Raw genomic sequence first — 23895 nt, 5'->3', positions numbered from 1 at the left:
GAAGATGTCAACGGAAATGTGCACAGCTCTGAGAACAGTGTTTATTAATTTTATTAATTTGAACCAGCAGAGGGAGCACAAGACATTGTTTTTGTATAGGTCCAAAGCAAATAGAGGTTTCTTCCTTTTTGCTGACTGTTTAATTGATAGGATACTGGGTGGGGTATATTTTTTTATTTAATAAAGATATTTAGAATTCATCACCAACATACATCACCAGTTTTTAAGAGTCTGCAGAAAAATCAAAATTTGATATAAATTGTGTGAAGCTATCTTTCTAGTACGGACGTGTCAGACTTCCATAAAACTTTATTTTCCATCTGTTGATATCTGCAGCTAGCCCTACAGAGCTTTGATACAGTCCAGAAATTGCTGAAGGTAAGGATTTCATTCTTTATTTCCTTTTCACTCCTTCCCGAGCCTTTTGCTATGAGATGCTAAGCATCGTCACTTCCCCTAAGCGCAATAGGGAGTTGAGGGGACTCCGTACCTAACAGGATATCTAGTCCTTAAAGTAAAGAATAAAACCAGTTCACTTTGTTTTTAACGTTCAAGGGAAAGCTGAGCACATTTAAGCTTGATTTTCCCTATTGGATGTTTTCAACTATTCAGTGACTGCTGTGATGATTCTTTCTAATACCCTAGGGAGCTAAATACATATTTGTTAAAGAAGAGTAGTAGATATTAAAAATAGATTTGTTGCAATGTTTTGTTTTTAGAGATGCCTGCCACTGCTTCAGAATTTCCATGTCTCTGAATGGGAACTCTTACCGGGACAGATACCACTGGACTCAGACTGATGTTAGACAGAGAAGGCTCTGATGTAGTAAAATGGGCCTCAGGGAATCAGAGGGCCTCTTGAATGTGTGCGGAAATTTGAGTCTTGCAAAGTGTTGTGTTGGTACTTTTTTTTTTTTTAATTTGGTTAAATTAACCCAAAGAAAATGAGGGTAAGAATAATAGAACGCCCCTCACAACAGCTTTAGGCAATGGTCCTACAAACACTTACTCATATGTTGAACTTTACTTCCGTGAGTAGTTCCATTGATTTCAATGGGACGACGGCCAGTGGTAAAGTTATGCCTATGAATAAGCATTTGCAAGCTCGAGGCCTTAGTCTCTGCCTTCCCATGCAGCCAGCTAGTTTCCCAAGTCCTACCCCATCACCCTACTGTCAAGGTGTTTTTTTAAAAAAATTATACTAAAGACATTTTAAAAATATTTTAGTCATTTTTTCTTTGTAATTAAATGTCATAATTAAAAGATCTTCGATATTAAATTCAAGTCTTCCTTTTAACATTGGCCAATTGCATTCCATCAAGATCTAGAGCAGTTAAAGGTGACATTTCAATGAGGAGGGGAAAATTGGACTTGCACTCTTGTTTTCTTCTTTCTTATGTGTAACAGGTAATATCCACACAAGCAAGACTAAACCTGGTTAAAATACAGTCATGGCCACTGCTTTGTTATGGTATGATGGCCCAGTGTGGTAAAATTTGTAGTGTTGGTGAGGCCTACATTTCCTGGTATAGCTAATTTCTTTGATCGGGTTTTTGTAAGGGCTTCCCATAATGATGAAGGGGTGGAAAGACATTTCTGTAAGGAGCTGGCTGAATTCCTGTTGAAAATATTAATGCTGCTGGGATTTTATTGTGTTTGTTAGGGCACCTAGAACCTTGGATACACTCCTTTTAAAATATTATTTATTTATTTGATTTATTATAAGTTTAAATGTAATAAATTATTGGCGATGGTATGCTGGACTAGATGGTCCAATGGCCCGCTCCGTAAGGGGAGTTCTTGTATTCCTACATGGCATGTCACAAGCTGAGCAGTGTCCTGGCCTTTACATATCTTGTGGTTAATTATGTACCGTGTTAAAACTTATGTTCCATCTTTCTTCCAAGCCCCCTCTTGAATGAGGTGGAGGGGGTCCGTATTTTGTTTTCAACTGTTAAAAACTGGGCTTCGCTCTATTCTGCTGGAGATTAGGACCCCATTGACATCAATGTCAGAACTCCTATTGACTTCAGTGGAGTTGGTATTTCACCTTGGGAGCCTTTATTAGCCCAATAACAAACCTATATAAAGGATCTTTATTATGTTTCTTTATATTTTGCTTGGCTATAGGAAGATTTTGCTTAAAAGGCAACAGGAAGAAATAGAATCGCAAATTGTCTTTGATCATTTAGGTTACACAGGGTGGAGGGGGAAACTTATTATACTATTGGAAGCGATGCAAAAATGATTGTATTTCCATCTTCCCAAACAACATTAGAAGCAAGTTAAATAGCTAGAATTAAATTTACCACTGATATTTAGCTGCAGGTAGTACAGTGCACGTGGGCTGTATCTGTTAGATCAAATCAGAAGCACAGCTATAAATCTGAGTTGCCTATCTTTTTGTCAAGAAAAATCAGTTTTGGATTAGTATCAGGCCTCTTCTTAAGACTACTTCATATAGGTCTTGGTTTACCCCCACTGTAGCCATTTACCTGGATTGTGCCTGGCGTGCTAATGGGGGGAGAAAAGAGGAAGTCTGAAAAAGCCAGGTAGGAAGCCAATTTCTTAAAATTATGTTTGGGTTCTACTTGTATCCTTTCATCTGTTTCTATTGCTGAGAATGCCTTTTTATTGGGAGAGATGCTTGTGGCTTGATCAAGGGGTGACCCCCCCCCCCCGATCTTACACAGAACTAGTGACTGGGTCAGCAGGGAGCATTCGCCTCCCTCAGTTAGCTCTAGTTTTAAAATGTTGATGAGCCTTCTGATGAGATGACCCCTGTCGAAGTCAGTGTTTTTCTTCCTCTGACAAACACCTATATTTGCTTAGTCTACAGCACTGTCTGAAACAGGAATGTATTTGTCATGGAGATAACAGCTGGATTTTTTCCCCCTACTGTTAAAATCTCACCCTTTTTATTTAATTGTAAGCAAATAATCCTAAACAGTGTTCTTGCATGAGTGGATATTATACATATATAAGAGCTGTGTGGGAACCAACATTTCCATTTAGTGGGAAATTCCATGATTTTGACATTTGTTTTAGTTCTGAATCGGAACAAAACCAAAGATTTTCTAAATATTCTGCAAAACAATTTTCAAATGTTGTTTGTTTTGATTTTGACTTTTTTAGTTTAATTTATCATGTAAAATAGATTTAAAAACAAAAAATTGAAGTGTTCTATTATGAAGAAGTCAAAATGGAACTTTTCGACATTATCGAAACCTTTCATTTTAATTTTTTTCAAAATTTCCTCAAAAATCAGCACTTTCCCACAGAAAGTTTTGATTTAGATGAAAAGGCATTTTCCAATGGAAATCCTTTCCATTGGAAATTTTTTTTGCCAGTTCTAATACATACATGTACACCTTGTGTGGTTAAAAATCAAAACTTCTTTTTTTTTTTCATTTAAATTATTTTTTTTAATGAACCTTCTATGGTTAAATTTGCTGTAAGCAATTAAAATCATTTAAATAACATTTTAAAAATATGATGCTTCACTGAGCCCTCCTCAACTCTGAGTGAGTTAATGCTGCTTTTCAAATTATATATAAAATCAAGAAGAAAATGCATTTAATTTTTTGTGATCCATTCAAACTTATAAATGTCACAGCCATGTTTGACATTAAGTATCCGTATTATTGTCCATCTTTCTAATGAAGCAAATGCTGGTATTTACATTTTTTCGAAATGGAAGTATTTCCAGATTGTGTTGTGCAGAAAAGCTTTTGCCTTAATTGCTACTTAAACTGAAACTAAAAGTATGTGCAGAGGGAATGTTTTCTTCATTTGAATTAGTTCATTCAAAGTTGGGAAGCTGATTGGGAGTTGAAAAGGCAGGAAAGCTGGTTTTCTCCTCCAATCTATGAATAAAAACCAGGTGGAAGACAAAGAGGTCTACTAATTCTAAATGTTTGAAGGATGTGGTGTCAGATGTTCAAAGATATTACATAAGAATGGCCATCCTGGGTCAGACCAATGGTCCATGTAGCCCAGTATCCTGTCTTCTGACAGTGACCAATGCCAGATGCTTCAGAGGGAATGAACAGAACAGAGCAATTACTGAATGATCTATACCCTGTCATCCAATCCCAGCATCTGGCAGTCAGAGGCTTAGCTATCTTGGTTAATAGCCATAGACGGACCTATCCTCTAGGAACTTACCTAATTCTATTTTGAACCCAGTTATACTTTTGGCCTTAATGATGCTGATAAGTGCCTTTTGGGGTTTTCAGAAGTGCCAAAGCAGACTGGGTGCTAATTCTCTTTAATTTCAACTCCCATTGATGTCAATGGGAATTAGGTGCCCAACCTGTGTCGGCACTTTTGAAAATCCTACGATGCACCTATCTGCATCTTTAGGTGCCTTTGGCAGTGCTGGGAGCTAAAGATGAGCCAGCACTCTGATCACTTATGTACCATCAGCCCTTCTCCCCCACACAAGGCCTAGTGGGGATATGTAAGATAATTAACTGGGAAGGCTGATGAACCAATTAGCCCATCTATAAGAAAGGCACAGGGAGGAAGTAGTGGAGAGAGGGCCTGGGCTAGCTGAGGCTGGTGTGTTCCGAGAGCTCAAGTAAGGGAGATCTCTGTTCCTCCCTAGCCCTGTGGGAAAGGGCTAAAGGTGACGAAGCGCTGTAAAAAAATTTGCTGCACAAGATTGTGTTGGGGTTGGTGATGGGAATGTAAATAAATCACATGAAGTTGCCTCTTACTGCACAGAGTCTGAGAAGTTTCTGGGGCATCAGAGTACAGGAACAGAGCATGTCTCGGTACAGTGCCTACATACCTTTGAAAGTCTGGCCTATGCTGATCAGAAATAATCCATCAGTTCACTAACTACAGTTAATATTTCCTTTGTTTTAGAAACCAGTTTTAAATGCAGAGCTTGTTTTGATAAACTTGCTTTTTTTTCTGGTACATCCAGCACAAATTTAAAATGCTGGTTTTGTGCAATTTTAATTGAATTCCAGTTTACATCCAAATGCGGCTTGAAAAAAATCAGAAATTATCATCTAGTAAATAAGAAATGCATCACTTGCCATTAGCTAACATTATAAACCATGTAAAATTCAATGAAATGTATATCCAGCTATAAAATTGCTAAAGTAAATGTGTATAGATACAGTGTATCCTCCTGGTTAGCAAAAACAAGTACCAAATTTAGTGTAAAAGCTATATTTTAATCATTACCAACCAGTTAAAAAAAAATTCATTCTAAGGAAAATAACTAAAAGGTACAAATGCAAGAGAAGATTTAAAATCAATTCTTTAAATTTAGGTTTCCTGCTTGCTGATTTAAGTCATGATTAACAGTGATGATTTAAATCAGTCTACCCAGATATAGGGGGTGTGTGGATATCTGTATTTTTATATTATTGTTTATATATAAGCAAATTGTGTTTGCGTGTGTGCACATATATTTATGCACACGATAGCCTCAAACCCCCGTTATCTAAATTTGTCACTGACATAGGAAAACCCCCTGCATTTATGAGGACAAGACTTGAGAGCCAGGAATGCCTGTGTTTTAATCTCTGATATTGGCTCACTTTGTGGCCTTGGGAAAGTTATTTAACCCTGCCTGTGTAAAATGGAGATTAAAATATTGGCCTGTCTCGCAGCGGGTTGCATTAATTAGCTGTATTTGTACAGCATTTTGAAGATAGAAAACTCCATATTAGTGCCATGTATTATTTATATTAATGATGGAAATGAAGAGCTAGTGTAGTAGATAACCTGAAGAGTGAAGTGAGCTATTATATGATAATACGCATGCTGCTATCCAAGATTGGGCACTTCTGCAGAGTAAAGCTGAAAACTCAGATGCATCTCTTGCAAACTAGGGATGAGTTGTCCTTGGTTGCTTTTTAGCTGTGTGAAGCATCTTCTCTTTAAAGAACTAGAGTGAAATCCTGGCCCCACTGAAGTCAATGAGAGTTCTGGCATTGACTGTAGTGGGGATGGGATTTCTCCCCTGTACTCTGCGGGCTCCAGTTCCCAAGTCCAGATCACTGCTATTACCAGATTAAGGATAAACTGTGAACTCTTTATTTAATTTAATTTGAACAGATTACGTAAAGGAATAAATATTCTCATTTCAACTCCTGGCCGCCTGATTGATCACATCAAGTCCACAAAGTGCATTCACTTCCGTCGTATTCAGTGGCTGATTATGGATGAGGCTGACAGGTAAACTTTTAAGTGTTTAGACATTTGACATGGATAACGAGAACCTCTACAGCTACATTAGATAATGTATTCAACATTTTAAAAATAAGAGATCTAAACCGTAATGCTCCAGGGCATAAACCAACCACTTAGTGCCTGGGGTTTGGATGACGTTTCCCTCTGGGCAGGTTATTCTACAGCTGTCCATTACAGGGATTCTTGCACCTTCTGACACATCTGGTGCTGGCCACTGTTGGAGATAGGGTACGGGACTAGACAGGCCACTTGTCTAATCCACTATGGCCCATCCTATGTTCCTAATTGGCTCATGTAACCTTGAGCCTTCTCTTCCTTCTCTTTTCCTCTCTCTTCCCATAATGTCTTCTGTGGTCTCCATCTTATTTGCAGGATCCTGGACATGGGCTTTGAGAAGGATGTGACCGTGATACTCAATGCTTTAAATGCAGAGAGTGAGAGGCGGCAGAATGTCCTGCTCTCAGCCACGCTCACAGAGGGTAAGTTATAAATTGGGGAGTGGTCCTGCTTTGAGCAGGGGTTGGACTAGATGACCTCCTGAGGTCTCTTCCAACCCTGATATTCTATGATTCTATAGACATAGTTGCTGGAACTAGGGATGCTGGGGGTGCTACTGCACCCCCGGCTTCAAGTGGTTTCCATCATAGACAGGGTTTGGTTCAATGGCTCTCCGCACCCCCACTATATCAATTGTTCCTGCAGCTCTGATTGTAGAGCACGCCTAGACCATGCCTCTCTCTCAGGTCACACATCTCTCATGTATCAAACATTGAAGTCTGTCGGAATGTTTTGCCAATTTCTTGACAACGTTACACCTACATCAACCTCAAGCTGACCTCTACTGCTCCTGTAGACCAGCATGCCTTGCTCTTGAGGTGCACATGTTTACTACATTAATACTCAGGGAGACAAAGCGGAACAATTTCCTACAGTTTACTTGCAGAGAAGCTTCTGCTTTGTGTGTAATGGATTTTGTTTGGTGCAGGAGTAACGAGGTTGGCCGATATCAGTTTGCATGATCCAGTGAGCATTGCCATTGTGGATGAAACCTGGGACAGAACCACACCAGAACAGGAAGCCATGTGTTCACCAGCCCGCATGGTAGAGGAAGGCTTTGCCATACCGGAAAAACTCAAACAGCATGTGGTGCTGGTTCCCAGCAAACTGCGGCTTGTCACCCTAGCAGCTTTTATCCTGGGGAAGTGCAAGGTGAGGCTCCGTCTGTGTTGTATTCACACCTGATTGGAATGAAGTGGCTCATGAGCATTTCTGCCTCCTATTTTTCTATAGGGTCATGCAACTGAAAATGAAAGCGAGTAGCAGATGGGATTGTGTTCTGCTGCATAAAATCCAATGGCCGAAGTCATTCCATGGTAGCCTGATTTTGTCTGTGAACCAAATCCTGAGCTCCTTCCTTGGGCTAAACTTCCACTGAATCCAACTCTTGTGTGTGTGTTTTCAAGGGCTCTGGGGTTGAGGGCCAGCTCTACATATATGGTGTACACACACACACGCACACCCCCCACCCCCGTTTGGAAACACGAATACCTAAATTGCATTGTGTTCTGATGAAGGTCAGACTTGGGCTCAGTCTAACTTCCTCTGGTCAGGAGTTGTGGAACTTGGGGCCTTCCACTGAGAAATCCCTTATTTCAGCACCCGAGGAGCCCAGCCTAGGCTCTGTCAGCTGGAGTGTTCCAGTGGCCTACAGCTGTCTCAGATAGGGGCATTGCCTGGTCCTAGGCCATCAAGGGCCATGTGGCTTATATCTAAGACTTTGATCTGTGTTCAGAAGTGAACTAGGAGCCAGTGGAGCGTGCAGGGCACCAGCGTGAGCTGTTCCCCTCTGTCTTCCTAGCTCAGCCGGGAGGCTCCTGTGTGCGGGATGTGAACTTTGGTTTTTAGCAGCCAGTTTAATGTGCCAACATTTTTAATTGGTCTGTCTTCGGATGTATTAGAAATCGAGGTCGTTGGGGGCTCAGAGAATCGTCAGAGGCTTATAAACATGGCCGTGTGTGTGTTCTTGTTCTCCCTGCAGTTTGAAAAACGCCACAAGATGATCGTTTTTTTCTCCAGCTGTGAGCAAGTGGAATTCCACCATGAGCTCCTCCTGAAAATCCTGCTGGGCGGCCAAAAGGCTGAAGAACCTGAACGTTTGCCGCTCCCTTCTTCACACTTAAAGTTCCTGCGACTGCACGGCAGCATGGGACAGGAGGTGAGCACCGCTGAAGAGTGTATTAAAAGTGGAGTGGGCTGAGGACTGTCCCCATTTGCCCCTCCACCCTAATCTCCTCCCCCACAGGAAAAGTTTTTTCACATCCTCCGTTTTGTTCTACAACCACATTCCAGTTACGTGACTGGGGTAAAACTGGTACATCATAATCGTACGAATACCTCGCTTTTGTATCGCCCCTTTGATCGGTGGCTCTCGAAGCACTTTACAAAGGAGGTCAATATCATCATCCCCTCTGGTACATGGTGCTAGGACTGGAAATTGCTCACTCACTGTGCTGTTGAATCTATGCAGCTGTGCTTCTAGGCATGTTATGGGTTCTTTATACCCAAGGGATCACATGGTGTGAACAGAACACTGGTGAAGGGGTCTACAGATGCTGTCTTGTAGCAGAAACTTCCTCTTCCTTCTCCTCCTCTTCTGATTCCAGCCTTGGTCAGCCCTCTTAAGTGTGGCAACATGGCCCAGCAGTTAGGGCACAGGTATGGAAGTCCGGAGACCTGGCTTCTATACCGGACTCGGCCAATGATCCATTGTGTGACTTTGGGTGAGTTGTTTCACCTTGTGGGGCCTTCGGTTTCCCCATGCATTAATATGCAGAGTGATCCACGCCCGCGAAGCACTACGGCAAAGCTGTGCTGTTGTTTCAGTGCGCTGATGCAGTCACACAATGTTCCCCAGTGGACAAACTTAAACCATTGCCCCTTCGTGAGCCTACATTTTCAGCTTTCTGAGCTAGGCAGGAAAGTTCTCTGACTAGCAAAGGAAATAATCATATAAAATAACATTTATTATGAATAACATTCAGGACTCGGTCAGCCAGTGTATCAGCTAACAAATTGCTGGCCCCATTATTATGGAGCTGAGCAGAGTGGCTTTGGCTGCAAAGAACAGTCCCGTGGGAGGGAGTTGTCTGGCAGGGGATTGTATTACAGCAACCCAACGAAAGATCACCTAACAAAAGCGACTGGTGTGTTGGTGTTGGATATGCAGGGCCTCGCTGACCAGCTGATTAGAATAAGATTTGATCCAGAAGGAAGTGAGAGGCCAGGAGAAGCGTGTCAGTTTCTGCTGTGAATGTTCATTCTCTCTTAGTAGGAGAGTGAAACGTGTGAGCCATTGTCTCTGAAAAGTCAGCAACCCTCTCCCTGCCCCTCTCCCAGGGGGAGAGTCACTGCCCTGCCCTGAGCAGCAAGGCAGAGATGGCAAATGAACAGTGCTCATTTGATGAGGCAAGAGGTGAAGAGCCATTGTTTCTCTCGCTCATTCCCATCCTGCCAAGACCAGGAACATGTGTTTCGCTGTCCTGTATGCTGGCCTTCCTTCAGCCTGCCCGCCTGAGAGCAAGCAGGCCTGGTCTGGTCCGACTCTACCCCGACCAGCTGTTAAGGCAACAGAACGCCACTAAGTAGCTGGCATCAAGGGAAGGGTTTTGCCTTTTTAGTACCCAGTGTGTAATTAGTGCTTGATGTCTTCAAATTAAGAGCATTAATGGAGCTAAATTGTGGATCCCATATGGTACTGCTGAGCACGGCTGCTGTCAGTGTCAACAAGATGCAATGCGTTCTTTTCTTCCGTTTTTGTTGGGAGAAGGTTGGGCATGTCAGGGAGGCCCAGGCCGCTAGTGTCCTTCCTCGGAGCAGAATGATGCGTCCAGCCAGGGCGCAAATGGGTAAAGATTCCATAGATGCCTCTTTCATCTAGCCCCCTGCTAGAAATAGACCTATACTGATAGGGATTGGAGTTGGAGCAAGGCTTGGAGAGTGAGGGCAAGGATACCTTGGGGGGGAAAAACCTGCTGCCAATAGATACCAAAGAGACGTGTGATATTCTTGAGGCTAGAGAGAGCCTGAGCTAGAGAAATGGAAAGGGTGAGATCTAAGACAACTCAGGAAAGTAGATTGGGACATGTTCACTGACTTCCCTCAGCTGAGCAGAGAGGAGAGGTGGTGGAGACCAGGTGGTACAGTAAATTAAAGCATTCGCCTTTTGCCTCTGGAGACCTGGGTTCAAGGATTGCCTCATGTGGGTTTGATGGGGTGATGTAAGTCAAAGTCCCTTTTTATTTCACAAGAAAATACAGTGTGGTTGGATGCAATAAACAGTGTCTGTTCAGGAAAGTCCCAGGGCTGGAATAGCAAAAGGTTCTGCAGGTAGAGCTGGAGGTGAATTGGTGGAGCTGTGTCGGGTCTTGGCAGAGCTGTGCGAGGTGATGTCAGATGAGCCCGTGTTCCAAGCTCTGTTAGGGTGAGAGACGTCTCTGGTGACAATTCAGTGTATATGGCCCAGGCCATGGGGACAAGGCTAAGCTGCTTCCCCACATGCGAGTGTCTTCCTGGGGATGCTGATGGGGGAATGGCAGGGAGGGTCTCGCTTTAGAGTGGGTTTGAGAAAATGTTTCATTCAGCTCAGCAGTTGATGATTCTGATACTTAAGCCCCCCAAGATGTGAGTGCTGCATGGATTGGGGGAGAGGAAAGCAGTGATTTTTTTTTTTTCACTGTCACAGTGCTTTAACCCAACTTGATCGCTAGGGGGAACCTCATAGACTCTCCCAGGCAGAGTTATATCTAAGCCAGCAACTAGACCTGCCTCCTTCTAGTCCAGGGGTGGGCAAACTTTTTGGCCCTAGGACCACATCGGGTACAGAAATTGTATGGAGGGCCAGGTAGGGAAGGCTGAGAGCGGCTATGCCACCCCAAACAGCAAGGCATGGCCTGGCCCCCACCCCCATTCCAGCCCCCAGGAACTCCCACCCCCATCCAACCCCCCTTGCTCCCCACCCCCTGACCGCTCCCCTGGGCCCCCCCCCATCCAACCCTCCCTGCTCTCCCCACCCCACATTACCTCTGGGGTTGGGGAAAGGGGGGCTCAGTCCTTTCCCTGTGCATTTCCCCTACTTGTTTGGCTGCTCTTCCTGGCAGTCGGGCAAGGCTTGCTTCCTGTCTGGGCTTGGCTGCTGGGGACAGGGGCCAAGCATGCTGGAGGTGGAAGAGGGGCCCTGGTTTGCTCTGCCCCTTTCCCCAGCAGCAGGGCCCAGGCTCCTTGACCACCCCCATGCAAGCCCTCCTGCTCCTTGCCTCCCCCCACCCCCTGAACTCCCCCTGACCATGCCGCCCTGGAGCACCAGATCTGGCTGCCGTAGCCGTGCCACCCGGCCGGAGCTGCAGCCACGCTGCCAAGGTGCTGGGGGAACTGTGACTGTGAGGGAGGGAGGGGAGCAGAATGGGAGGGGCCAGGGGCTAGCCTCCGCCCCGCTCACCACGCTGCTGGGGAGTTGAGCTGGCTCCTTTGCAAGCCTGTCCTGACCCCGCTCCCTGGCAGGAGCTCGGGGGCCAGAGGGAGGGGTCCTGTGGGCCGTACTTTGCCCCCCTCTGTTCTAGTCCAACGTAAACTACCATTTTCTTCTTTGGTGGGTCCTTTTCCCACAGATACAGGTGATTCTTTTCAGCATACTAACATCACCCTCCCACCTGCGTCTTCACAGGCCCTTGGGATGTTGGCCATCTTGAGCTGAGCATATGCATTTGGGCCAGCACCAGATGCTGCACCTTCCTCGATGGTGTGATCGTCTTTACTGTGTGGAGTGACACCACTATTGCCATAGATTTTTTTCTCACTTCCAAATCTCCTAAGGTGCTGGGATGGAGCCACAGAATTCCACCCACTTCTCGAAACTGGACAGAAATGATGGACGATGAAGAGGGTTCAAACGTAAACTGTTAAATTTTAGTTATTTGCTTTACAACAGAGTATAAACATGTGCTGTGTTTCTTTTATCCTCCAGGAAAGGACAGCAGTGTTCCAGGAGTTCTTACAATGCAAGACAGGCATCTTACTTTGCACTGTAGGTAAAGTAGCATACAACATGCAAAAGACTATATGGGTCTTGATCTGGGAGTGGGAGAGCAGATGACTTGGTGATAGGAGACCTTGACTTAATCCTGACTCTCTAGGGGAAAGGCATTTATCGGCTGTATGCTGTAGTTTCCCTCGCTTGTAGAATAGGAACTTTACCGCTCTTTGTAAATTACTTTATGATCCTTGCATGTAATGCACTATATGTAAAGTGTCTGTATACCTGCATGTCTTGGAAAATGTGTCCATTTGTGGCAACTTGCCCTACATGTGCAGTAAACGAAAAGCTGTCCTGACTTGATGACTATCCCAAGGTTAAAGACACAAACATGCAGGGATTAAAGGGAAGACCAACCAGAGGACTACTTCATTATAACTGTGTTTTGCTTTGTTGCTATCCATGGCTTGCCCTTCAAGCTTCCTTCAAGGGTGGGGAGGGAAATTGCCATGCTCTACTAAAGTTTGCTGGCACCTTTGTGTAGATGTGGCATCTTCCACTTCTAGCTTCTGACCGGTCAGTGCCACAGCTAGCCTGCTGCAATGGTGCAGAAGGCTGCACGATTTGCTCTCTAATAGTGGCAGCTGTTGATCTGAAAACGTGTGAATCTTGGTGATTTCGACACACGGCAAACTTGTAAATTACAGTGATCGGGAATAATTAGAGCTGAGAAACCCTCTCCAGCTCTGAAATTACTCTCTTTGCTGTGACATATTGTTCTTAAAGGGAAAAGGTGGCAGGTTTGTGGGGGTTTGTAGTTTAATGTATTGTATGTAAAAGCCATAGTTTGCACTGGGATTACCAAGCCTGAATAGAGGAGCCTTTGACTCAGAGTGTTGCTTCTCCCAGATTGTGACACCTGCAAAATGTGCCCATCTGATGCTAGTCCTGGCCTGAGGAACCCACTTCCGTTTGCTGCTTGACCTTGATTGAGTCACTGTGCCTCGGTTTCCCCGATAATATCAAGATAATATTTATCTACTGCGACATGAGGAGGGCTGTAAATCTTATTAATTCGCTGATGTTTGTAAAATACTTTGAAACTAATACTAAGGCCTGGGCTACACAGGGGGGGAGCGGGTTCGAACTAAGATACGCAACTTCAGCTACGCTATTCGCGTAGCTGAAGTCGAAGTATCTCGACTTACCTGGCCGTCCTCACGGCAGCGAGTCGACCGCGGCAGCTCCTCCGTTAACTCCGCTTACTCCTCCTGCCGAGGTGGAGTACAGGCGTTGCTTCAGGGATTGATTTATCTCGTCTAGACAAGACGCAATAAATCTATCCCCAATAGATTGATCACTACCCGCTGATGCGGCAGGTAGTGAAGTCATAGCCTAGGTAATGCTAAATACTATATAACTGTTATTTACTAGAATCTGTGCTCGCGCTCTATATTAAAAGCATTTTCAGGGAAGTAGCATATTACTGTGTAATTATAGGCCAATCCCAATTTAGAAAGCAGCATGCAAGGCTGTGTGAAGGTTTGATGGGTAGTAAATGTAGGTTTGCTAACAACATATTGTTCCAGTTTTCTGCAGAAGTGCAGATGGAACATAAACATGTTGTCTTTTCTGTGTGGCATATGTTCAAAGTTATCAAGTCTGTAGTTTTGGTCCCTCCATCTCCCATCAATGCACAAATTCAGATCTGCTTTAAGTAGATGGATGAAGTGCAAGGGGAGTGAGCCGCAAAATCCATCCACAGAAGTTAGGGAGAATTATAATGAGCACGGTGCAGCTGTGCAAATGCACCTCATTCCTGAATTTCAATACATCCCCACCTCTTCTGTGCCGGTCACATGGCACAAAGGGCTGGTTTGAAAATTCCTTTTCACTTGGAACTTGATCCAGGTTTGGAACCCAGAATCCGCAGAAATGAAAGGCTGGTGGCTTAACCCTCTTCCTCCTGCTAATCATTGTGCCATGGTTTTAACTGGATGATTCTCAACATCTAAGAACCGCAGTGCATAGTAGATGCTTTACCAGATCACACGAGGGCACAACAGTTGGTGGTGGGTGAAGCTTTCTACTTCCTTAAACCAGCCTGTTGATTTCTAGCTACATGCCGCGATCATCTTTAGCACAAATCTAGACAAAGGCAGTTGGAGAACTAGCCTGTTTTATAAACCGGAGCTGCTCCTTGGTTTGTGCCCTGCTTTGTTCATTTGTCTCAAGCTATGACTAGGCGGCTGCAGGAGTATGTCTCTGGGCTGGTGATCTTTAGTTAAGTACATTTATACTCAGCATGGACCCTTTATAAACAGCTGGGAAGTTGGTGTTGGTTCCTTGGGCTCACAGAATCCAGCTGCAACGGGGCTGGGTGGGAAGGGAGAGAACGGGAAGATTTGGTTACCTTCTTCCCAGGTAGAAGTAGAGGGAGGAGACTGAGCCTTGGACAAAGAGATAGAGATGAATCAATTTGCTGCAATTTGCTGGGCACCTGCTCCTGGGAGAGACCATTCAACAGGAAGATGGATTGGGAGAGGAGACGCAGTCTACGACAACCTCCTTTACAAGATACTCCGCTCTTGGGAACAGGGTGGGGACAGACGGGAAGATAAATAGGATGAAGGGGAACAGAAAGGAAGATACTCCAGTGGTTAGGGTGCTAGCCTGGGACTCTGGAGACTTGGATTCTGTTCCCTCTTCTACTACAGCCGTCCTCTGTGACCCTGAGGATGTCACAGAGGGCTTGTCTGTATGAACACTTAGTTTGTGGCAAGCCGGGGTATAAATCTACCTTGCACTAGCCTGCTGACTGTCCACGGGGACCCTGCTGCTGCACTCTTAACGGTTCCCTAGTGCTCTTTGACTTACCCCACCGTGAAATGGGAGTTGATTAAAGCACACAAAGGAGCTTTTAGTGTGTAGCTGCAGGATCCACATGGATCCTTAGTATGTGCAGACTAGTGCAGGTCCAAGTCACACCCCAGCTTACCACAAATTAAGTGTTCGCACAGACAAGCCCTTTGTCTCTCTCTGTGCCTCACTGCCCCGTCTGGAAAATGCGAGCCATATAAATACCTTAGGGAAAGAGAGACACTTAGCACTATTCCCGAACTGCAGGTGCCACCTAACACGCACGTCCCCAGGGCAGCCAGGAAATGTGCCTGCCTACTAGTTCATTGCTCTATCTGACAGCCGGTGTCTTCTATACAGTTGTCATTCCCTGACTAGCAGTGAAAATGTTTCACGTGGGGGAGTTCCCAGCCCCTTTACTAGAAAGCCCTCTACGTGCTTTGTACCCATAAGGTGCCAGGTCTTGCTCACTAAACGCAGGCTTCTGTTACTTAACAAAGAGCCGTGGAAAAATAAAAATCCCTCTTCCTTCCTATTTCTCTGTGACTCCGGCGTCTCTCTCACTCATCTTTCCATGGTGGCAGTCCCTGTGATGCTTTGTTTCTTTCATTATTTATATAATATAATATAATTTTTTTTTTTGCCATGCAAAGTAGGCTGGCAAACAAAGAATAAAGAGGCTATGACTCTCCAAGGGTTTCCTGCAGCTGAAGTTCTGCGCAGCTTCCTTCGGGATGTGCCTTTTAAACAAGTTCATCTCTTCCAGGGAGAGAGGAAAGATCATTTGGAGATTGTTTGCTGTTTATTCAGTCACACTAACTCATCTTGCCAGTTTTCTGGCGGCCCCAGCCAAGAGCTTTCGCCTCTGACAGCTTCTGTGCTCTCTCCTTCCTCCTCTGATTACGCAGCCCAATCTGTCACCCTGCCGGTGGGGGTCTCTACCCTGCTGATGGCTTTCCACACTCAGCAGTAATGACTTTTGGCAGGCCGGGTAAGCACGAGAGCGCCTTCCCCAGCTCAGAGAGCTGTTAGGCCCTCTCTCTCTGTTAGCTAAAGCACTTTGTGAGGTTCTTTGGTAAATAAATGAGTCATTTTAATCCAACTGACAGCCTGGCACCTGAGCAAGCTGCCTTCCATCTGTACTTCTAGGCCTCATGTAGGCAACCAATTGTCAAGCCCAGGATCTTCAAGACCTCACCATTGAGTGTCTTTCAAAAGCGACTTTAGTGATTTCTTTCACCGTCATTAGGTTGCACAAGAGCGACCAAGTGGACCGAGGCCCAAACAAAAGTTTCATGTCCATCGGTAATGTTTTGTGGCAATTCACCTTGTTTAGCTTCCTCAGTCACTTCCCTGACCCCACACCCTGCCACAGGCAACTAACACAATCTGGTGACACGAATCGGTGAGAGCAGAAATTCCAACAATTTCAGTGGTCCCCCTGCCTGGATACGTCCTGATGCCATGCCCTTCTGCGGCTTCCAGTCTAGCTGCAGATGGGATCAGATGAAACACGTGTATACGGCTTCTGCGGTTTTTTTCCTCCTTGCTCTATCGCTGTTCCTTTCACATCGTTCATGTAAAATAGTCTCCATGTTCCACTCCCGGATGGAAGGCCCATTGCTGTCGAGATCTGTGGAGGCAGTGCACTCAGGCACCAGGTGGGAGGAGGAGCTCCTGGCTTGGGCCAGCAGGGATCCCTACAGCTGATTACGGAGAGGTGTTGATAGGCTGCAAAGGGCATTTTCTCGCTTTTGTCATGTGCCTTGGAAAAACTAAGGGGAGCATTAAATGGAAGATCCTCTGGACTTCCTCATGAATGCAGAATAGTCTTTTCTCACCTGTAATCTCTGGGTCTCTATCGTTTCCACTAAAGATGTGAAGTTAAGAGCCAGATTTTCAGCCCCCGCCTCTGTTTTTGCGGGAGCAGTTCTTGTGCCCACAGATGACTGTGGTCACCTTTTTGCACTCACTGAGTTGCAGGCCTGGCTCTTTGTAGTGAAGTGATAGCTACCTGGCTGTGTTTCAGATCAGCTGGGTAGAGATGGAATTATTGATATTTGCACCAGCAATTTCTTTGAGGCCACGTGCAAATCTGGCCCTAATTGTACTAGCGATGATATCAGCATGTTCATTACTGACATGCATCGTACCGTGCCTGGCGTGCTTCGACACACTGAGTGTGGCAGCATATCTAGTTATAAAGTGGACTGGGGCTAGTCAGAGCTCATTCTCATATCTCTGCTGCGTGTGGTAAATCCCACTTCTATTAACTGGGTCTTTAGAATGGAATCGAATAGCTGGTCAGAACTGAAGGAGTTGGTCAAATCAAATTTAAACCTCACTTTTCTTCACTGATACCAGGATGTCACCTCTGGAGCATTGAGAACCGCTAAATGTGACCATCTAGTCTAGTTGGTGCTTGTAAAAGGGATATTTATCCCCGCGATTCTGTAGCTCTGTCTGGTACCTTCCCAGAGCAGATTCCCAAAGAGTATTTTATGGAGGTTTATGAAGTAAGAATCTCATTGCATATGGGGTGTCCCAGCAGCAGAAGGCGAATAGGCTCAGAGTTTTACCACCGAACTGCCCTGTGCTGCTTTCACGCTACGCAGTTTATAGGAATAGGATCCACAAGAGACGCACGTGGGCTAATGTTGAGGAATCTCTGAAGGACTGCAGAGCTTTCCAATTACCAGTAAATCATATGACCTCATTTTAAAAGGCTGGTATAATCCTCAAGAGAATAAATGTTAGTAATTAGCAAACTAAACTGAATCCTGCTTCTGATACTGAGAAGGCAGCATGGCCTAATGAACTGAGCAGGAGTCTGGGAGCCTGGAACTCCTCCTAAATTCTAATCTCAGCTCCTACCCCTGACTCTCTGTTAGGACAAGAATTAACCTCTTCATTTTTCTGACTGCTTTCCCAAATGTACAATGGGGATAATGCTGTTTACAGCAGTGGTTCTCAACCTGGGGCTTGAGAACACAGGTTCAGAGGAATAGGGTGTATTGACCTCTCTGATCTTCCCGTACTGCTGCAAAATTGATTTCTCCCTATTTATTTGCTTTAATGTTCTTATGTGACTTTTTGCACCTCTGCTCATCTGACTGTAGGAGTGAGCCATTTCATAATGAGCGCTTCAGAGCGAAAGGATGTGTTGACTTCTAAGGGTATGTCTACACTACAGTTAGACACCCGAGGCTGGCCTGTGCCAGCTGACTTGGGCTAAGGGCTGTTTAATTGCAGTGTAGACGTTGGGGGACAGGCTGGAATCCAGACTCCATGGCCCTGCAAGGTGGGAGGGTGCCGGAGCTCGGGCTGCAGCCCCAAGCCCAAACAATGACATCATAATTAAACAGCCCCTCAGCGCAAGCCCCATGAGCCCGAGTCTGCTGGCACAGGCCAGCCGCAGGTGTCTACATACCCTAAGTAGTCTCTATGCAAAGTGGCTCCTGTTTGACTTCACTTGGAGCCACAGTGTAACCTGGCTGGCGTTCATGGGAAGGCCTTTGCTGCTGGAACTTCGGCTTCCTAGTCTTTCACGTGCGTGGGAGTTGCTTGAAGACACTTCAGTGGGCGGCTGACACACTTTTAGCACATTAGGCTCCTACTTACATTCTTAATGTGTTCTATTTTGCAATGAGCTGAAAGATACATGTGTTCCAAAACATTTCCCAGCAGAGGCAAATCTGCATACTGCCACTGTACTGAGTGGGGCGATTGCTAAATCCAAGGAATGTGTAAGGATGATACTGATGCTGCAGGAAATCAGGGATGGGGATTTTGAAGCTATTTTGGAGGGCAATATTTAAACCTTAAGACCTGTTCGAAAAGGTTTGTTTGTAATCTTCACTGACTGTGGGTATGTCAAAGGATCTCACTCAAAAGTCCTTCTGTAAGTTGGTAAGCCAGTTCACTAGCCAGTGCTTCGTATAACTCTCCCAGCAGCGGCAGGATTTCAGACTGTTCTCTTCAGGGCTGAGTTTTATTGCTCCAAATCAAAACCCGTTCAGTGTAAATCAAATGGCTAGATCAGCTCCCATCTTCTGGAGGAGCCCACCTGCTCCCTGCAAGTCTTGGTCTCTACTGAAGTGCTTTTGGCCTTTTAAATAAGAAGCAGGTGCTTGGAAAGTAAACTCAGGCAAGTCGGTTTCCACTCTTAGGTTCTCATGCACTAGCACAAGCTGAAACGTCCAGATTGCAAACATTGCATTGGAACGCTTAAATTCAAACAGTAACATTGTTTTCAGAGGGCTACATACTGCCACCCTTAGTCATAGTGGATAGTATCTTCCTGTCTGAGCACTTCCGTTTTCTTCAGTGGCACCAATCAAGAAGTAAGGCATCACGAGCATGAGGGGGGCAGAATCTCTCCCATAGAATTTAAAGGGCTAAAGACTCAGCTAGCATAAATCAGCATAACTACAGTGAAGTGGGTATATTTACATCTGCTAGGGTCTGGCCCAGAATAATGAAAATATTTCTGGTTTTGTAAAAACCCTTTTTCGACTTTGTTTTTGTTTAACTCATAAACATTGGTTTTAAACTTTCTGTCTGTCTCTATTTAAACAAAGTATGTAAAACTCCCACAGCCTGAAACTCTGCATTTCCCCAAATATCAATCATTCTGAATGCATTGTATCTGCCTTTATTTTGTAAGCAGTTTTTAAAAATTGTGGTTTTTTTAAATTACTTTTAAAGGATGTCGCAGCACGAGGATTAGACCTGCCTCAGGTCACCTGGATTGTTCAGGTAGGTTTCCGTGTGTGTGCGTGTGTAAATAAATACTATATATTCATGATCAGACAAGTGAAACCTTGTATTGATACTCTTATACCTGGATACAATCCCTGAAAGCCGGGGGTCCATGCTAGGTCAAGTCCTACAGTCTCTGCGTAAGTGCCGTGGTCCACAGGTGCAGTAGATCCCACAGGATCGGGGCCCAAGCTTCCTTCTGGGTCACAGGATTCCCAGGTACCGTCTTTTTCCACAGCAGGATTTGCCCTTCTTTTGAGTGGGAGCTGGATCGAACCCTGAATAAATGGCAGGTTGTAAGTTCAAGGACTGAGGGCGAGAGAGGAGTGTGTGTAAAATATTGTTTATAACTTTAAAATAATTGTAAATTTTAAAAGTTGACTTTAAAAAATACAAGGAGAAATATGGAACCCAAGATTTTCACCTACTAAGGGTCCATCTCCATTGCAGCTCTGGGGTGTAATTCAGGCACGCTCTAGCTTTGATCGAGCCAGCATGTTAAAAATAGCAGTGTGGCTGTGATGGCAGCTGGCCCAAGGTGCTGCCACCTCCCAGCAGATGTGTAGATGGTTGGGTACTAGCATGCTATGTTCACCAACAAAAAAGCCTTTTAATTTCTAGCACGCCCCTCGATGTAATTAGTCTGATTTTAATTTTAGCTAAAAAAAAAAAGAGATTTTGTAGCAAATAGCTGGTCAGAGGAGGATGGGGGCAAAGTGTTTAGTTTGCAGGCCAAATTTATTTATCCAAAGATATAGTTGCCAGTGCTTGAACACAGTGCAAATTATCTAAGGCCCTGGGAGACTTGTGCTTGTCCAGAAGGCGAAAGCTCGGTTGTCTTGAGAGCAGTGTCCATGAGCACTGACCTGCAGAGAGCAATTAGATTGCTCACAGCGTCTTACTCAGACCTCTAGCCAGTAGAATTTTTGCCAAAGGGCAAAGACTAAAATGGGCTTTGGTCGTTGGGTTTTTTCCAAGTAAACTGCAGAGGGCTTACTTCTAAGCAGTATCTCTGTGCGTGTTGGTTTTCCAGGACGATTTGGGGGAGGACGTGTCCCAATTTATAGGACCTGATGCTGCAAATTGCTGAACACCTTTAATGCCTACTGAAGTAAATGGGTGTCACTGGTTTATTACTGGGGGCTTAATCAAAATGTTAATAGTGTCTGATGAGTAGAGATGGAAAGACAATTGGTCTGTATCCATCACCTACCTCCTACATAAAGAGCTGTACACCTGTACTTTGCCTGTGGTTGTTTTCTGCCGAGTAACTGGCACTGATTCACTTTAAATAAACCAGAGCAATTTAGCCTGACTTTGAATTTGAATCCTTCTCCTTTCTCCTGGCAGCTTTCCTCCCAAATGTACTGCAGGCAGCTTATTGCTCTGTGTGGGCAATCTTGTTTTTTTAAAAAAAAGGCAAACAGATTACTGACAAGCCTGTGTAGAAATAAAATTTAAAAGGCGAAGAGAGACATTGAGATGGGGAAACTGTCCTATTATCTGAAACTTGGCCAATGTGTCACATTCTCATGTCAAAACCCTGCTATGGCTGATGAGGCTGAGCTGAGTGATGGTTCCAGGGATCAGTCCGATGGGTTCTTTATAAACAGCCCCTTTCTAAGGAAGGCAAGGCACCCGGATCCTCTCTACGTTAATAGACGAGGTGCCTTGTTTATAATTAACACCACCGTGTTCTGTTAATTCCTCCTTTTCCCTCTCATGTTTCCTTCTGAAGTATAACGCTCCGGCTTCGCCTGCGGAATACGTCCACCGAATTGGGAGGACGGCTCGGATTGGCTGTCACGGGAACAGCTTGCTCGTCCTGACTCCTTCGGAGGCAGAATATGTCAACTCGCTGGCTTCTCACAAGATTAAGTGAGTCAGAAACCTGAACAAAAGTTTCAGCTCATCTCAGCTAATTAACCTTCCATGGCACTTGCAGAGGGACTGTGTCTTGTACAGGTTTTAATAAGAGTTATTAATTCTTGTGCTTCAGGACTAGCCACAGAATGGCAAAAAGAGGGAACTAAAACCTATAAAATCCTCAGTATGACAAATTTACTGTGTGGGGGGTGGCAAGGAAGGGAGCTATTGTGCACAGTTGTTACCTTTAAAGCCCTGTGTTCAGACTTTGCCTACTGGAGGTCACAAGTCAAGTGAGCACCTCTAATGGCTACTGGACACTTGTCCACGTTGTCAGAGTTCATGCTGTCTCTTCACCAGAGATCCAGGACTGGCATAACTGGGGAGTTGCAGGTCACAGTTGAGAGAGTTGGCCAAGCCGTGCCATATGTTTGGGCTCAGGACTGCAATAGTAGAGACTCTTGCACGTCCTACTTAAGAGAGGCTGGTAGAACTGTACAGGGCACTGGGATGGCATGAGTGTTGCAGGCTGAAAGTGAGGTGTATTGGCAAAGCCTGGGGAGGAGGCTTCAGTAGCGCTTGCCGGCTCTGGCTAGTCAAAGAATGTGGGAGTATGGCTGAGGAAGGCCAGACAGGCTAGTAAGGATGCCCAGAGCCTACATATGGATGGCTGTTCGGCAGTCTGCATGAAATGAGGTCTTAGTTCTCAATGGACAAGCATCCACATCACAAAACCCACCACCCTGTTAGTCCCTCTCTCAGCTCCCTCCTGAATAAAACCGAGGATGAACGTGTCATGAAGACCAAATTGCCTTCTGACCCTTAGAGGTGACCCAACATGAGGTACATTGAGAGGTGGGGGAAGTTTGCACTGCCTCTACCTGCTTTGTGTATAAATAGGAGTTCTGTGTCTGGGAGCCATCAGTCTTGAAGTTGTTGTGAACACTAAAGTCTTCCTCACAATTTAGGAGGGAAAGAGCCTACCTCTAACTAGGGCTGTGCATCCTAGAGTGAATCCTCCCCATCCTTGCTAATCACTGCTGTTTTGGAGCGCTCGTTACTCTGCCACCATGTCCCAAATCTCTTCACCAGCCATTTGGACGTTCACACCTTCCTGTACTCCTCGTATCAATGTCTCTTGTTGTTCAGAACAACAGCCAAGTCACATCACTGTGATATACAATGAACTGGCTTTTATTTTGCGTGTGTATGTATGGGGTGGAACAGCCCAGATTCTAGTTTGGTTTTGGATTCTTGAAATAAACTAACATTGGCAACAAATACCAGATTCTTCTAGGCAGTGAGCCATTTAGTGGTCTAACAAAGAGCCATCCATCATCCCAGGAAACAATCTATTAAGCAGACACCAGCAAGACCTGGAGCGCTAAGCTGACATGTTTTGGGGTTTTTTTTCCTTCTCTTCCATGTAACAAATAGCACTGACATTTTAAAGGTGAAATCCCACATTATTGTGAGTTTTTAACTCCAGGTAGAAAGTTGTATTTTTATTTGTGTGAGAGAAAGAGGTGAAATTGCATGTTTTTATTTTACTTTAATTTTAATTAACAAAGTTTCAGCCTTTTGGGTATTTTTGAGACGTTTAAGGAGCAGTGTCTCCTGAGCTTGCTAGCAGTTATGGCAGCTAAGGAGACCTCTTGTTGAGCTGGATACTGATCATTGGGTGTCCTTAGATGTTATGTTCCACAGCTTGACCGGAGGAGGTGTATGTGAATGTATTTTAGCCCTTCTGAAATCAGTACAGCCAAATTACACTGAGTATATTGTCTTATTTTTCAATTTAATCTTCGTAATAAAACTTGCTTGCAATAGGATTGCGGGCCTCTAGAAGAGTGGAGTGTAATTCATCCACAGTTACCTGATCAGAGAAATGTGTGGCTAATTGGGACAGGCTGGTGGTTTGGCTTGTATGTAGTGGCATATCTTGTTCTCTTCCAAATCATCGTGGCAGTGTATGTAAGGGGGCAACAGGCTAGAGAGGAGTGCTAAAGAATTACCGAAAAGATTTGGAAAGGCAACTTGAAGCTCAGGGCAGCAAGTGCCATCCATACAAATTGCCACCACACTTCATAACCTGAGCGTTACGGTGATAATCCTGACCATTTAAACTAGGGTAGAGGGCAAAAGCCAGCAGGCGCTGGACTGCCATG

At 44.8% G+C, this 23895-nt stretch overlaps 1 protein-coding gene across 4 annotated transcripts in view; it reads left to right on the top strand.

The window, feature by feature from the left end:
• The window catches only part of DDX31 (DEAD-box helicase 31), a 73372-nt gene that overhangs the window by 10380 nt on the left and 39097 nt on the right, over positions 1–23895 (top strand). For 2 of the 4 annotated variants that reach the window (XM_048823118.2, XM_048823116.2), the window contains exons 8-16: positions 337–378; positions 2488–2552; positions 6079–6198; positions 6586–6692; positions 7199–7422; positions 8252–8428; positions 12233–12292; positions 19808–19858; positions 21600–21739. In XM_048823118.2, the coding sequence (XP_048679075.1) occupies positions 337–378; positions 2488–2552; positions 6079–6198; positions 6586–6692; positions 7199–7422; positions 8252–8428; positions 12233–12292; positions 19808–19858; positions 21600–21739 (986 nt within the window). Of the gene's footprint in view, positions 1–336; positions 379–2487; positions 2553–6078; positions 6199–6585; positions 6693–7198; positions 7423–8251; positions 8429–12232; positions 12297–19807; positions 19859–21599; positions 21740–23895 lie in introns of those variants that run through there. The other 2 variants (XM_048823123.2, XM_048823117.2) reach the window with 2 other exon arrangements.

The sequence above is a fragment of the Caretta caretta genome, chromosome 16 (genome assembly GCF_965140235.1).
Source record: "Caretta caretta isolate rCarCar2 chromosome 16, rCarCar1.hap1, whole genome shotgun sequence".
Taxonomy (NCBI): domain Eukaryota; kingdom Metazoa; phylum Chordata; order Testudines; family Cheloniidae; genus Caretta; species Caretta caretta.
The sequence above is the reverse complement of the archived record's forward strand: the minus strand, read 5'-3'. Positions and strand labels throughout refer to the sequence as shown.